The sequence below is a fragment of the Wasmannia auropunctata genome, unplaced genomic scaffold, assembly GCF_000956235.1.
Source record: "Wasmannia auropunctata unplaced genomic scaffold, wasmannia.A_1.0 LD336067.1, whole genome shotgun sequence".
In the NCBI taxonomy this organism is placed as follows: domain Eukaryota; kingdom Metazoa; phylum Arthropoda; class Insecta; order Hymenoptera; family Formicidae; genus Wasmannia; species Wasmannia auropunctata.
In genome coordinates, this window is record NW_012026823.1 from 514677 (window position 1) to 532121 (window position 17445).

At 38.2% G+C, this 17445-nt stretch overlaps 1 protein-coding gene across 2 annotated transcripts in view; it reads right to left on the minus strand.

Annotated features, from left to right (window-relative positions):
- Positions 1-17: 17 nt before the first annotated feature.
- The window catches only part of LOC105450240 (plexin-A4), a 77298-nt gene continuing 59870 nt past the window's right edge, over positions 18-17445 (minus strand). For both annotated transcript variants that reach the window (XM_011689990.1, XM_011689989.1), the window contains exons 2-10: positions 11031-11762; positions 7459-7584; positions 5509-5970; positions 2542-4226; positions 2076-2289; positions 1804-1987; positions 1006-1716; positions 767-912; positions 18-670 (exon numbers count right to left, since the gene is read on the minus strand). In XM_011689990.1, coding sequence (XP_011688292.1) covers positions 497-670; positions 767-912; positions 1006-1716; positions 1804-1987; positions 2076-2289; positions 2542-4226; positions 5509-5970; positions 7459-7584; positions 11031-11762 — 4434 coding nt within the window. In that variant the 3' untranslated portion in view covers positions 18-496. The remainder of the gene's footprint in view (positions 671-766; positions 913-1005; positions 1717-1803; positions 1988-2075; positions 2290-2541; positions 4227-5508; positions 5971-7458; positions 7585-11030; positions 11763-17445) is intronic.

Consider the following 17445-nt stretch of genomic DNA (forward strand, 5'->3'; position numbering starts at 1 on the left):
CCTCCCTCCCTCCCCCGCTTTTGCACTCGACTCGGCCGTCGAGGGGTGATCGTACATTTAATATCCTATTACAATTATTTCATGATTTTTTTTTTGATATCTTATGTACAATTACGCGCGCGCGCGCGCGCGCGCGGCAATGTGCTTATGATTATGGCCACACCTACGAACTGGCGACCTCTGAGAAGACTTCCTCGACACATAACTTTTAACACTTATAGTCCTTTAATTAAATTCCCAGTTAACTCGCGACGATTCTTTAGCCCCCTTCCCCGTTGTGGTCTACAACTCCCCCAAAGTTCACTCGCGATTCGCGTTAAGCTGAGAAAAAACTGGCTTTTGCACGGAACCTGAGATAATCGATTTCAAGGTAGGCCAGTTCCCCTCGTTTGCGCTGTTGATAATTATAATACCGGGGATCGCGATTGACCGCTCAGCAGGGTAACTCTTGACGAGCAGGTTTCGTCATGTGCTTCATGGAGTTCATGGTCATGCATCAGGGATTGTCCGCCGCCATTATATTGTGCACCTGCTCGAGTTTGTACGCCAGTCTCTGCTTCTGCGAGAACTCGTCCTCCTCGAGCGTGACTATTAGTTGTTCGTTGTATTTACCCGCGTATGTATACAGTTCGTATAAAGCACAATTCGTGTTAAACTCCGTTGTGTGCAACTGAAACAAAATTAGACGGATGTTATAGTACGCTAGAGATTATAAAACTTCCAAGATGTATGGCGTAATACGAATTATATACAAATGGATAAATACCCTCGACTCTTCGGCAAGCATGGCATTCATGTCTTGATCGGATATGGCTGGCATGACTTTAATATCTGAGTAGTAACGCTCTACCCACTCTTTGTACACTGGAATGTCCTTCGCATATAATAGTTTCGAACTCGGAGAGTCCTTACCTGAGAGAACAGCAGGGAAAAAAGATCTTTATGTATCGATTTAATCTTCTCAATTGATAATATCGGTAAAAATTGGTAATAGGGTATACATACCTAATCTATGGTCCGACGTTGAGCAGCTGTCCATAAACGTCTGCGCCACGACGGACAAGCACGAGTCCACAATGTTGGACTTGTGTATATCGAAAATAAAATTCGGATTTTTTATGAGATTAACCCAAAACCTAAGAGGAAGGGAATTGCTCTTCCACGTGTGGACCACTTCCGGATCGGATATGCCGTGTTGCAGAGCTTGGTCGTCCATGAAATCGAACATGTACTTGATGGCGAGAGGTAGCGCCGAACCTCGATGGGCAGTGCTAAATATTGTCTCGAACAGATCGTCGACGAACTTTTGTAGCGTACCCTTTGTCGCCAGTAACCTCGTCAAATAGATCTCCGAGACCATTTTGTTGCCGCGATCCCCTTCCTTCCGCGCGTCGGAATCGTGGTGCTTGACGAGGTGCCAGATCTTCATGCCGGCCTCGATATTCTGATTGAGCGGCGACGTGGCGCGGGAGAGCGGGGGACTCGCCGAACTGAATTTGCTAAGATTCAAGGTCTCGTATTTGTGCGATTTGTCTGTCTTCTCCGACAGAATCGAAAGGTTATATATAGACGATTGTTTGGATACTAAGTTGAGCGACGCTCCGTCCGGTACCCTGTAGTGATTCAAAGTGTTTCTCTTCTTCCACTCGCCCTCCGTCTTCGTTGTCGAATCTTCGTCGTAGAGAATTAATCTACCGGACGCGCCGGTACGCCATTCTGCAACATTTCAAGTATAAACATGAGAAATCGTGTGATTTTACGTGAAGTTTAAGTATATTCAAATAAGAGAGAGAATCGCTTTACCGAGATCAAGATCCTCCTTTCGGGGCCTTTGGCTGTACGGAGTTGCTCGGTAGATCGTATCCAACGCCTTCTCCTTCACTTGAGATATTGTGTCGCAGTCAAGGACCTTGACTGGCACGTTCTCCGTGTTAGGATCCATTCCGCCAACGAACACGGTTTGTTGGGATATCGAGACGTAAACCGTCTGAAATTGCAAATGGGAAAAAACACGTTACGTTGTTGCAAAACATCAAGCTTATCTTATTCAAGTATTATTGACGCTTCTTCTTTACCATTGGCTTAAAGTCAATAGATTGCCGGATCAATTTCTCTTCGGACAAAGAGTATCGTGCTTCCGACGTAATCGCATCGACAGGGCCCTTATCGACTTGCTGTTTTACCGCGCGAAACAATACGTACAATGGCTCACCGGCGCATTCTCTCATGAATTTGTACAAGAGAAATGTGAACCAAGCAGACAGCATTTTCTCAGCGACGCTCTCGGTTCTGTAAAATAAATAAATCCCTTAAAATCGCAAATATCCTCAACCTCGAGCATTAATTGGTTGCGTTCAGTGCAGAAAAATCGGCCTTGCAACTGCTTGTAAAATTCTTTAATATGATTAGTCTATGTATTTAGATCCATGAAGAGCCTAGGGGCAAGAAGAACACCAATCACGTTGAAGAATTTCACAACAGTTGCAAAAATGTTTTTCTCTGCTGAGCGCAGCCATTGAGAATACAACGTCATATACTTACCGTCTCAGGAATAGCTTTGGATGACTTTTGCCTTCCGTGCACTTCTCGATAAGATCCGCCAGCAAGGTCTTCAAAATGTCCGTGCAATATTCCATTTTGCTCTGCAGCGTGACCATGATTAGACTGGCAACGTTAACCCGATCTCTCATCGAGAAATAACGATTGCTCTCGAGCGTTCGTACGAACAACAACAGGAAGGTCTTGTTCATTATCAGCTGACCGAACAGGCGCAATCCCTTCTCCTTCCGTACGAGTTCTGGCCTGTCCCACTGCAGCACCGGACTGTTGTCGTCGCTGGGGAATAATATCATCATCGCGTAAGTGCGGTAATCGAGGAAGGGTATGCCGCCGCTGGTGAGGTCTCCGGTGAGATCGGTCATTTCCGTCTGCAACTCGGCAAAGGCCTCCTTACACTCGGCGGCGACCCGTAGCTCGAGAATATCCATCTGCTCCTGCATATTCTTCAACACGCGGTTGCTCTCCGTGGACTTTCTGCGATAGGCGATAAGGAACGCTATGAATACGACTACTAAGATCACGATGGCGGCGATGACGCCGAAGAGCGCGGGTTTCGACAGCGGCCCGTTCAGTCCGGCTGGCAGTGCGTAGCTAAGCTTGCCGATCTTGTAACGAAGCGTACCACCCACTATCACCACCACCTCCGGCAGTTCCTGTTTATTGGGCAGACCCTGGGCATCGATAGCCGGCGGTTGCGTCAAGGGTGGCCGGCATGTGAGCTGTTGCCGCGACAGGGACGTGACGTTGCAGAAGGCATTACCGATTTGCACGACCACGTCGGACTCCTGGCAGGCACGATCAAGGTGCTGACCGTTGATCGTCAGATAGTCACTTTTGTAATACTTGACGTCCTCGTCGAAGACCTCGTAGGTCGGGTTTGGATACATGATAAACTTGCTAAAGCCGGGCTGCCGCGAGAGATTCTGCACCCCGGTAACGTTGTCCATGCGGAAGCCGTATTCAAGATGGCGCGGTTTCTCGGCATCCAGCACCTCGCCCTCGCGCAATTCGATGGCCGGCGACTTGCACATCATGCTCTCTTGACTGTGCACCTCGCACTGCGACACGAACATTTTCTCATCGTAGTAGACGTACATTTGCGGGCTCTGTATGTAGGCGAGGTTCTTGCCGGTCACCGAGATCTTTATTCCACCCGCCGGAATTCCTTTCGGGACCTTCATTTGACCGGCAACGCCGCTCTCCACGGTCTCGATTGTCGGGTCATCGACGTATTCGAAGTGGCCGTCGTATAAACGCTTGCCACCGTCAAAGGACATCTTTAGCATCGCCTTCGATCGCTTTCGATCGCTTGGACTCGTCATGCAAAGGGCCTCGTTCGGTTCGGTACTTATTATGGAGCAGGGTAGGTCGTCGATATCAGCGTGAATTGTGCTGCCGGCGTTCATATAATTACCGGTGATCTTTATAGTGGTACCACCGCTCAAAGGTCCGTACTTGGGTGATATCGAGATGATCTGCGGGTCCACAAATTCGAAATTGTAGTCCGATTCGCCGCGGAAGTCTTCGATCTTGACGATGACGGGTCCGCTTCTGCCCTCCTGCGTGCCAGGTCCGTCGACTCGGCAAACGATTTGCTTCGTTCGAATGTAAAGGTCTTCATAAGGTAGACATCGCATACCGGCCACAGTAACGCCACCGACTATGTCCTGCAACACGCATTAAACAATTATGTGTATAAATGAATAATTTAGTTAGGTAACAAATACCAATATTAATGACAATAAAAATGTAACGTGCAAAACATATAAATACGAATGTTAATACTGAATTTTACAATTAAAAAATCTTTAAATATTGTATATTGATATTTAAAAAAATTAGATCTTCCTTTTTTAAGAAAGGACACCAGAGATAAGATAAAAAAATTGAATTGTGTGTTTCTAATATTTATAATTTTAATAATTTATCAACATAATTTTATTTATACTTTATAAATAAATATAAAAATGCATAAATACATGTGTTTTTAAAAAAAAGTAAATTTAAAAATCTTTAAAAAATATTAACTTTTGGTTGAAATATGATCTATTAAAAATGATATCGTCGTAAAAATATTTTTTAACACTGATAAAATCCTGACGTTTTAGGCATTTGAAATAAAATTTGGTATTTTAATCTAATTGTTATCGTACAATTGCAATTTATTGAACAAAAAAAATTTTTTAAATATAAAATAGCGATTACTTAAAATCAATTGTTCAATTCGATAAAATAATTGACTTATAACATAAAGTAAAACGGTTTGAAAAATAATAAAATTACATAATTGCATAATAAAAAATTTTATCGGTAATAAGCACATCTATAACATTTAAAGTAATTTGTAATAAATTGTCCAAATTACTCATGCTTTCAATTGAATCTTGATTTCGATATAACAGGTTCGTATAGTTCGTCAGTTTGTTCATTAAATCTGTTGGCATACGTTTTCCGCATTTTTTTTCTACAGTTTCAAAGTTAGTTATTTATATTTTTGTTAGGTATTTATCTTTTTTTTTAATGTCATTTTTATTTTGAATTTATTATTTTAACTTATCATAAGAGGCTTTAGGTCTGTGATGTCTTTAAATACAATAACAAGCTGTAGCTTATTAAGTGCGACACGCTTGCAATATTCTAATGCGCTTGCGGAAATGTTTCATAACTTCTTTGAATTTCTTAGTTATTTCTTAGTTAGTTATTTCTAGAATTTTGAGAAATAATACTTTAGAAATGCATTTCTTAACAACTAAAGTAATGCCTTTAAAAAAAATTTTTTATTTTTTCGACTTGTGGCCTCGTGTCCTCGTGTTAATATTTTTATAGTATCTCTTTATGTTCCATTAATTATAATAATATATTATGCAAACAACAAATGAGAATGATAAACGAACACGACTGTATTTCGCTGTAACGAGTAACAGACAAACGAAATTACGCTTTTCTTACCTTGAATGTCTTGCCAAGATTGATGCCTTGAATCGTCACGTTCGTGTTTCCTTCCCAGGGGCCCATTACCGGCTCGAACGAATGTATCTCCGGATTTGGGCAGGTCTGGTTGCTGTTGAGCCACATGCCCGAGCCGCGGTCGCACTGATCCTTCACCTCGCATCTGTCCGAGCTCTGGCACCAGCCACATCCGTACTTCGTCGGCAGAGCCAGGCACATGCCGCAGTTCTCCGCCATGTCGCGGCAACGGTATATCACAAGGTGTATATTGTCTGGATTATCCAAAGGTTTGGAACCGCCCCAGATCACTGCGAAAGGTACCGTGATATTCGGCGCGCGAGAGGTATAAGAGAATTCCGTCTCCTCGCAGTAGATCGTGTCGGCCAACAGACGCGCGTTCACACTTGTCACGCGACCTTCGATGTTGAATTGGCACACGAACCGCGTTTGTATGATGAATTGCTGAAAATTGCATCAGAATGTACACTTATATGTCGTTTCTCAACAGAATTCTGAATTCAATGATGTACTTAAGGGGTCATGTCACCTTTGAAGCCCTAAAATGATACCTAAGTTTGGGATCTTTTTGTGAGTAAATAGATAACTTTATTAAAAATCTGTTTAGAGGACATTAATGTACATATATAAAAAAGCAAGAAAAATATTTTTTTATTTTTTATGTCTAAAATGGCGGCGCACTGGCCTACTTGCGGAATTCTTTTTTTCTGTAGCTTTAAATTGGTGTACAAGATTTCAGACACGGTTTGACCTTGAAGAAAATACAAAGAATTTTGATGGTCTATATATTAAAAACTATGGAAGTACGTAGGGATTTTTCTAAATATTGATTTTTCTCGAAATGGCAGCTATTTTACGAAAAATATGTATTTTTCGCCAGTACAAATCTTTCTTAAAATAGCTGCCATTTCAAGAAAAATTAATATTTAGAAAAATCCCTACGTACTTCCAAAGTTTTTAATATGTAGATAATGAAAATTCTTTGTGTTTTGTTCAAGGTCAAACCGTGTACCTGGAATCCTGTACACCGATAGAAAAAAAAAGGATTTCGCAAGTGTAGGCCAGTGCGCCGCCATTTTGAACATAAGAAAAATAAAAAAATATTATTTTAGTTTCTTATATATGTACAATACTGTCCTCTAAGCAGATTTTAAATAAAGTTATCCATTTACTCACAAAAAAATTCCAATCTTTAGGTATCGTTCTAAAACCTTATAAAGGTGACATGACTCCTTAATATTTTGCGTAATATAAAAAAAAAGATTTAAGGCGATCCTAAACTGGAATCAAACTCCAAGAATATCGTTATTTTACCGACAATTTGTGCGTATGTATGCGTGCAATTTGATATAGTAGTGTCTAGTGATGTGTTCATGTTTACTACCATATCGATATCTCATGCACACATCGTAACCAATTTTCAAGAACATACATCTTTTTTATTAAATATCCAAGCCTAATCTTATAAACTTAACATTGTTTGCACATGTAATTCGTAGTTCCGGCTGGAATCATTTTGTACCAACAAACTGCCAAATTTTTGTACGAAGCAAATATTGGCACACGTTGACAGTTCTATATGCCATATTGAACTAAGAAAAGGTAAGATCCAAATTTCTTAAATTTTTTTCGTTCTCATAACTTCTACCAGCCGGAACTACATTGATGCCTATACTTTAATCGTATGAAGAAGGATTTTTAAATCTGTTGCCTTCAATTATGTTTATTTTGTTTGGGAAAATAATCACGTTTGATCGATAAAACAGACGACTTTAGGATCACCTTAAGTATTAATCAAATTCATCTCTCTCATTTTATTTAGTAACAAATCTAGAAAAAATTCATGGAATTTTTGCAACGTTTTATAATTCCACAAAATAGATATTGATGAAAAAATCTAGTCATTAGTAATGTAACAGTTTTTTGACTTACCCCAATGATATGCACTTTAACTCGTATCGCTTTTTTGATACCGGAAGACACGAGAATCTCTTGAGATTCGGTGGCGTTTATAGTAGGACAAAAACCTGGCCCACTCCTATAGCTTGGTCCCATTCTCTGCAAGATATATATGACTTATATCGATATGCTATCGAAAAGGCGAGCTAATCCTTTTGCTTAAGTTATTATCGTTAAAATAATTCAGAATTTTCTACGTATTACGTTAATCCGCTTTTAGATTTTACTTTTCTCACTTATGCACTATTTCTTTCAAATTTCACTCACAATCAGTTTGATAGAGTGCCGTCGGTATCTTTACATTCGATTCCGTTATTCCATTTGATTATTTCAGATATTATGCGATTTGTAGAGCAAAGTTCTCAGCGTCGGGTTTTCATCAAAAATTACAAGTTAATTGATAATCACGGAATTAATATTCATGGAGTAAACGCAACATTTTAACTCCAAAACGAATCGAGTTGATGTCGAAATGAAATTAGTCGATGCATGTTAACATGTACGCAACAACAGAATTGCAATTCTGCTTCGAAATTAGGTGTTGTGAGTTTGTAGCACATACGAATCGTTTATCTTGCGAAAACGATGTAAATCCATTTTGAAACTTTAATGAGTTCCAGTAAAATGTGAATATAAGCGAATGCACGATTTTAGCAGTATTTTTTTTCGTATTTGAACTTACTTTTAAAAAATAAATGATTTGACATGCGAAGAATTACTGTTAATTTCCTTCACCAAGAACCAAGGAATGTATAATTTTAAACACAAGTAAAAAGTTACATATAATATGATAATTAATTATATATCAATTACTATAATGTCTTGGAGACATTTATAACTTCTTATAGGTGTATCTTCGACTATATATAAATTATTACCAATTTCTAAGAAGATTTGCATCATCGATTTGCAATCGAGTATATCTCAAAGCTAGTGCCAGATTTATGCGCAATTCGTTGTTCGATATTCGCATTTTGCTATTCGCATGAGATTCGCGATTAGTGTGAATGTGCATACTCACATTTGTTGTTTCGCATTCGTTCCGATTCACCAGGAACGATTTTTTTTTACAAAATTAAAGAGCACGCGAATCAATTAATTCGTGTGTGTGTTTTGATTCGTGTACATTATCTATTTACATTCGTAAAAACTATCTACGCGTTATCTACTTTGTCTAATTTATACATTTACACAATCTTTAAGCTCGCAATATGTAGTGCCGAGCTATCACAGTGAATCACGAATTGTAAATCGTGAATAATGTGGAATATCTACATTGATTAATAATAAATTTCCGGGAATTTTATACGAATAGCAAATCATGAATTACGAACATAAATAGCTCATAGTCTGTCTAAGAGTAATATCTATCAAATAATTTTTATCTTCAAATAAAATGTAATATTTAATATGCGAAAAAATGAATATGCACAATAAAATTGACATGTCAATAAGTTCTCCACACTCAAGATATTCGCAAACTCATATACATTCATATTTTAATTAACAATGTAACAATTTACTTTTAATATTTTCCATATTTAACTAGTTGTTACATGATCCATATTTAATTGATTGTGACATTCTCATTTGCGAGAATTTAAATGAAGGTAGAAATTTCCTTCAAATAATTTCAGATTGTTTAAAAAGATCTAAGAATCATTAAAATCATTATAAATCACTTATCAAATAATACGAATTTGATTCCAATCTTATTAAACTTTTCGTATGACTCCTTTTATCATACTACTTTGATGCAAAAATAAAAATGCATAGATATATGTATTAATCAGTTACACTAAATCATTGAAATTAAAATTCCAGTAACAATATCTTTGTTACACTTCCAGATGTTCTCAATCGAGCGATAATGCTCGTAATTTAGAAAATTAATTCCAAACGAAATTATAATATATTATATTATTATAACAATTAATTAGAAACCCGTCCATGGAAATTGATTTCAAATATAAAGGACATATTCGACACGTGTTTATTTAATAAACCGTTATTTCGGTAGAACAGGACATTTTGGCTAGCGCACGGCTTTGTTTTATGCGACATACGGCAGGTCGTTGTACAAGCAAGATCGGCGCGCTATCATTTGCGCGGTGATACTGGAGCAGGCAGGCAATGGTGCAAACCGCTCTGCGTGCAGTCGCATTATTGCTCTTCGTAATGCGAATATTTTGACCAATTATAGCGATTATCGGTCCGCGCAATCAATCGGCTTCTATTAATAGTGCGCGAGCGTATTGGAAGCAAAGACTATTTATTGAACCAGCGTTACTTCGCGCATGTCCCGTTGCGATAATTATTCTTTTAGCTTTACAAATAAATTGGAATACATCTCGCTATATATTTTTTGTCGCAATTCATATTACAAATGTAATTATCATTTTTAAACGCATGAGCGCGAGCGCGGAGTTAACGCACGAATTGTTTGATCGAATGCGTCAATTGAAGCGGCACTTAGTATATTGTTTATTAATAATATTTTGTGCAATTGCACATTACTGTCGAAAGTGCAAAATGGTACACGTATTCTAGTAATTGATGCGCGATTTATTACTATTAACCGTTTTTTACGAATATTGTATTACGTGAGTGCAACGAAACAACTCAAGAAGAGAAAAAAAGCAATAAATGATGGCGGAATAACCAGCGAAGTGTGTACGTAAGTTATGTAAAACAAATACAGTACTTATTAAACTTATTAAACAAATACTTGGGAAAAATACTAAGGAAATGAGGACATTTTTAAGTGTAAAATGCAAACTTAGAAACTTTATTTAATTAATTTTAATCAAAAAATATAGAACACAATATACCATTTATAAATTATCTTATAATCATTGCACCTTGAAAATGACATCTTAAATGACCATCTCTTGCAATCTCTCTCTGAATCTTTTATTCTTCTAGACTTCTTACAACCTCGAAGTATTGATGAACTTAAAGCAAATATTAAAAATGTTAAAGCAAATATTAAAAATATTAAAGCAAAAAATATTAAAATGTTAAAGCAAATAGTAAAAAGTGTGCAAATGTCACAATTGAGTTGCAAGAAGTCATGAAAGACTTTAGAGGGAGATTGAAAAAAATGCTTGTACTCAAGAGATCATCTGGAAGAAGGATGTCATTTTTAAGATGTAATGATTATTAAGCGATAGCATCGCGACACCAGAAAGGTAAGATAATTTGTAAATTGCACATCATATTCTATAATTTTGATGTAATTAATTGAATATAAAATAAAATTTCTAAGTTTCTATTTGGCCCCTTTAAATTTTCCAATCTCTTTAGCCTATCTTGCAATATCATTTCGTTTTTCCATTTGAAAGATTAACAGTTCATTTCTTCTTATATGAATATTTTTATTCGTTTATTCGAATAAGAATTAAAGAGAAAAGCATTTTTGGGGACATGTATGTATATAATTATTTCATCTGTACTTCTAAATCTTCTATCGATCTATTGTGTGATGAAGATATTTATATCGCTTGATTTCTCCTCAATTTAAAGATAAATAGTAAGAAACTTACGCTAACTCCTGTAACAAGAATGTCGTTCCGACAGTTCTCCGCTGTATCGTGTGTGCATCGATGACCATCAACGCACCAGTCGCATGGGAAGCTCGACGACACGCACTGCGTGCACGAGCTGTACGTGTTGCAGTCGAAGAAAGTGAAATTCGTCGCTACCAAATCGGGTCCGTTTGTCATTCGAACGGACAGCTTGGCCGTGAAATGGTGCCGGCCCGGCGGTATCGATGGCAATAAATCGGTTCTCGGTGTGGTACAGTTCACGCCGTAGGACTTCCGCGAGGCGTTCGTGATCAGGGTCTTGTCGAGGGCGGAGAACGCGCAAAGGAACTGCCCGGACAGCGTCGGTAGATTCTCGATGACGAGCTCGAGAGTCCTGGCGGTGGTGCGCTGCAGTTGGTCCGGCGTGACAGTGGTGATCGTCGTGCATCTACCGCTCTTGTAGGAAATCCAGTAGAGCGGATCCTTGGCCGCGTCCTGGCAGTCGCTGCGCAGGTTGCACTTGTTTTCCAACGAGCACCAGCCGCAGTACGGATCCTTGGCGCCCAGGCAGTCCCAGCAGGTCTTGTAGACCGAGCACTCCTGAACTTTAACCTTTGAGACCCTCTTCTCCGTCAGTACGTAAAGGTGCATCAGCTGCGAATCGAATAGCAGATCCGGGTTCACTGGAGAACCAGGATCAATCTCGAGATCACCGTACTCCAATGCCAGCGTCGAACTCTCCACTACCACCTGCAACCGAAATATAGATATTTTTTTTATATAAATTGATTAGCGGCAGTTAATTTATTTTAATAAAATTATAGATATAGATTAATTTGTTCAATTCCAGGAAGGCGTAATTGTATATTGTTTAAATAATTCAAGTTTTTATTTAGCCACGCCTTAGCAATAGATAGAATTAAATCTGTCAATGCAAAATAAATTTTTTAATTAAAATTACCAAAATCTTAAATGACGGTTTTGCAATATAAAATTTTAAATTTTATTGAGTTTGTTGCAATTCCTGTAATTTTCCTGTTCATTCCAATGCAATCTATTTATAGTTCAAAAAGTAATACAATATACAAAGATAATACATTCTTATTGTGTCAGAGATTACGATGACACAAACCTCATTAAAATGTAATTATTTTTAATATATTTTAAAGAAGATTGACACATATCAAATTTCATACAATTAGTTTTAGTTTGACTTGGCCGAAAATGTTTAAATTGCCAGCTAGTTCGTTAAAAAATCAGGGATTTACAATAATCGACGAATTCGTGTAAAATTAGAGAGACGCAGCCATTAATGATTGCAGTTAACAGGCTTGTATAATATATTTATCGTATATATATGTATTGCCGAAGTGCTCTTGTGTTAACGAAACGAGAATGACACGAACGGGATGAAGAATTAAATATTAACGACGGAATTATGGACAAAACTGCTAGCCCGGCTATAGCGCGGAGTAAATGTTACTTCCGCTCAAGTATTTATTGGGTATTAATTATCGATATTAGTTCGGTGACGACCTCTCATTGCGCATTCCGTTTTTCCCATTCCCGTGAGTAGTGAACATTTCCAAAAATATTTAATACGTGCAATCTCTCGCCGACGTATCGCCGATTTTAATAATAATGGCGCATAATAATCCGACTGGCGTCAGCAACATTCGACGGCGAGGTGAATTTTACTTTCGAATTATGGGAGTAACATGGATATTTACATCGTCACGCAGATTCGTCCGCGCAAATTTCCCAAGTGGATACCGTATTCGTTGTCGCGAATGAAGTTTTTTTTTCAACTTCTGCAATGCTGGTGGTCGCCACAGACGTACGTCTAGATATAAAATTGCAGCCACCGAAAGTAACAGCGTAACTGCAATTTGCACGCTATTATTTTAACGTGAGACTCTCAGCGTGCGCCACATCTTTTTCATGGACGCGCGCGTGGTACAATCATCTCTCTGCCAGGTGCACTCGCGTAACATTCATTTTCTTAGACCTCACCGCGAGTCTCATTCGCGGTCGCGGTTAAAGGCTCGTAAATTAAATCCCAGTCCGCGACGTCCCGGGCTTTCAATTGACAGCGAAATGACGACGACGAATGATGGTAGGTCCCCGGGGGACTAGAATCGTTCGCGGGCCTAATAAAAAGGTCATATTTTCGAATAGTAATGACAGTAATCATGTACAAGCACGACGTGGATCGCTTTAGCGGCGACGTTTAGCTTCGATGTAGCAAATTTACCGAGAATAATACTCGCTGCAGCTTATTTCGTAATTATTATGATCGTCCTAAGGATTTTGTCGCAACGATCACGGTAATATACCGATCGCATCAATTCTTAGCTTCGTAAATTCCTAATAGGTTCAACTAATTAAATATTTCCTTTATTAAGTTTTAAGTACGTAAATTTTTTAAATTTATTCAATTAATTAATTTTGTTCGTCTATTCAATCTTCGATTCTCGTCGATTAGATTTCAAAGAACGTTAATCTTCTTTCTTTAAGGGAGAATTTTTCGAAACATTAAACTTTTCGACAACAGATTGCACTGATATTGGCTCAATTTGAGATCCGTATAGCTGAATGTACAATAATATGGAAAAAGACGTAAACATTAACGTACTTGGAACGAGCTATTCTGTCGAGGCAGAAATGGAATAGTTAAGCATTCGCGTATAATTTACAACAAATTGAATTGAGAGAGTGAAGCGAAGTTCGCGGTAAACGCACGGCGCGCAGTCACTATTCCGATTTAATTAACAAATATTAATTAAGTTGCGTCGCGCGCGCGGCGCGAATCGAGCCAACAGGCAATTTGCCGCAATTTGGTAAACATCTGCTCGTCTATTCCACAATGCTCATTAGAACAATAATTAATGTCTTTTAATAAAGGTGGAAGAATGGATTATTACTTATGTCAATTCCCCATAGTCGCGAGTACAAACGCAGGAATTAGATTAGCCTGCTAAATGATAGGGAATTTCCAAATACTTAATATTGCAATATAAAGAACAATTTGTGAAAAATACTCGTTCAGGGTGGGTACTCAAATTTTGTAAAAGAATTCCCTGAAAATTCCCGGATTTTCCAAGAATTTTATTCAAAATTCCAGGTAAGATTAGAGAATTTCTCAATACAGCTTTAAAATAAATTAGGTACTAAGAGTTTTAATAACGTATAGAACTTGATGCGCGAAACAATTTAATCTTCTCATATGTAGAGTTATTCGGGCTATATACGTGCGCATTGGGTAAGTGTGCGAATTGTCCATATTTCAACGGGAGGGAAAGATGGAAGTTAGTTACTGTTAGCCAGGTAGTGGCACTTGCATACCAGTAAAAAATAAACATTAGCTGGAACTCTATGCGCAATAATAAAATAAATATACGCATAGTTATAAAACAGCACGTAACATCGATTGATTTTTTATTACTGGAAAATATGTTACGTCAAATTAAAGAAGAAAAGAGAGGTGATTACATATTTTATACATAGTATTGTAATTTAAGTTTATATTGCGTTACAATATTAGAGATTGTGTCGACTATTGTTAGTACTGAGATTTAGTTTTTAAAAACATTGCCTTGGGACAAGTATACGCATGCGTATACTTAGCTGTGTAAACTAATCTCAGTACTAATGATAATCAGCATAATCATCAAGTTAAATAAAAAAAATTAAGTCAGTAAACAGTAATGTTTTATTTTAATTTTGAAAGTGATTTAAATTTGATGTAAATTTGGTAAATACCTCTACCAAAATCTTTGTATGTGTAAAAAACTAATCTATACTACCTATATTAAAGTTAATACTCAAAAAATGTCTTAAAAAATGTTGATTGCACACTTATTTCATCGTGCGTTTATTTATCCTGCAATACTGCGCATGTTTACCCGCAAGTACGGGTCAAGTGGGCACATTTGTCTTTTCAAAATAATTTTCATTTTGTGAAAATATGAGAGAAGTTGAATATAAATTGTTTTTTTTTTAATATAATAAATAGGCTACACAAATAATCATATTTTTTTTATTCAAGTCTGCACATTTTTAATTAATTATACGTCAACTAAAAAGTACGCACGTTTACCCCGAATGACTCTACAATAGTTAGATACATCTCCAAAATTTTTCGAATGTAACGAAAGATTTTGTATGGAGATGTAACTACATATGTGAAGATTAAATTGTTTCACGCACCAAGTTCTGCGTTATTAGACTCTTAATACCTAATTTATTACTTCCGGATTATCATTTTTTAGATTAAAGTGTCTTTATGTAGTATATGTCAATTTTAAAATAAATTAACTTTCAATATCAGGGGCCTTCGATATGAGGCCACGTTTATTTTCAAAAGAGATACAATTAAATTTAAATATAAAAGTAAAATTCAAAAAATTTCCCTGAGTATCAATAAAATTCCATAAGAATCCATGATTTTCGAGGGTAAAAATGAAATTCCCTGAGAATTCAAGGTTTTCCCGGTTTTTCCCGGTACTACCCACCCTGTCGTAATCGGTAGAATTCTCGTATGTTTTGTCAGCTCTACGGTAGTCCAATTATTATCGAAACTCGACATTTCACGTCTAGTGATCTTCGCGTCTTTCGAAAAGACGCGACTGTTGCATTGTTGAGCCGAATCTAGCGAGATGCAGTCGAGAAGAATCGTGGCATAGTTGGAGTCCGGAAGGAATCTTAAGCAAGGGCTAAGGGCTGTCCACTATACGTGCCGATCAGCATCCGACCTCTGGCCGAGTAATGAGTCGTTACTTAAGACAGGCAATCACGGCGCGGTAACTATGTTACAATCTTTACGTCTAGGCGGACCGAGGACGGGCGGGAGAGAAATAATAACAATAATTACGAGGCTACCGAGTGTTAGTGGTGGTTGTTAATTCTAAGGTTCGCTCGCGCGGTATCCGCGGCTGGTCTTTTTAGCGTGATTTCGTTCGCGTCGGTATACGGTAACGCGAGTGCGATGTTCGCGCGTCATTCGGCCTCGGCAAATCCTCAGCCAACGTCGACGCACAAAGAGGCTTTAATAAACGCGCGGGGATAAAGGCAAGGTCGGCGAGGTCGAGGATGAGCCGGTAGGAGGGTTAAGAGCGACAGGGGGGGAGGAGACGGGGGAGCAGATAGAAATTATTTCTTAATGGAAGAAGAAGCATCGTGAGGCAGACGCAAACGCAAAGAGGGTACCTGGTAATGATGAAGAAGAAAGAGACAAGGCGCAGGCAAGAGGTTTGCAAGAAAGTTTGCGTGCAGACGAGCGCAAGTACACTAAAAGAGGATAGATGCAAAAAGAATGGTGTCGATCAAATAAAAGCGCGATAAACTTTTGGAGGGTAGATGGAAGAGTTAAAAAAAATTAGTTGGATAAACGTAAGAAAATTTGACAAATACATATATTTGATCATTAAATATACAATAAACGTTAACAAACACGGAATTTATGGTAAAACCAAAATTAAAATTTTTAAAGACTCTGTAAAATAATTGAAGTCACAAGGAAGAGAGGTATTCAATAATTATTGAAATTCACAGAAGTGCGCTATATAAATCGAAAAAATTGAATCTTTTATTTTTCTATGCAAAATCAAAATATTAATAGCGAATAGTATACGTTACTTGATTAAAAAGTGTTACTTAATTAGAGTTTTATTTTTCGCATCGAAGTAATTATTAAACCTTTATCAAAATCTTATTTGTTGTTCCTCAACTATTTCATGTAATACATCAGAGCAGAACTTGGGAACTTTTTTAAAGGCAAGCGCAGGTGCGGAGATGTAAAAGAAAAATAGCATACAGAAGAAAATGAAGGATGAAAGGACAAGAAGAGGATTAAGCGCAAGATGCGGAGGATGAGATATCATCGCCTTTTGCGTCTCGACACTCAATCGATGACGTTTAAACGCGGGGAAAATAATAATCGCGACGCTACCGAGAAGTAGGCGGACATCTTAATTAACGAGCCGGTCGTGCGCTCCCGCTTTTTCTGGCATGCGCGATTGCATGTGCAAATGTGCATCTATCCTTGCGTTTGCATCGCGTGGGCAATGCGCGCCGCCGCTGCTGATCAGCGCGCCGGGACTGACCCGGATAAAAAAAAGCGAATCGAACGTCGACATTCCTGAATCGATTTCGAGCCGAACGTGTTCGCGCGTCCCACGTAAGGTGCTCGCGCATTAATGCCACGGTTGAAAATCCACGCCCTAAGTTCGTGGCATGGCAAACGAGACCGAGCGCGATTAACGAGACGCATGTCTTTGTCTCCATTGGCGCACGCAAGAAGCGACGCGGATCGTCGGCCGGTCGGTATAATCAACCGTTAATTACTGATAACACGTTACAGATATCGCGAGGTCCATGAATGACGAACTACATTTATTGGAAAGCTTAATGAGTAGTTCCTTGTAATTAATGA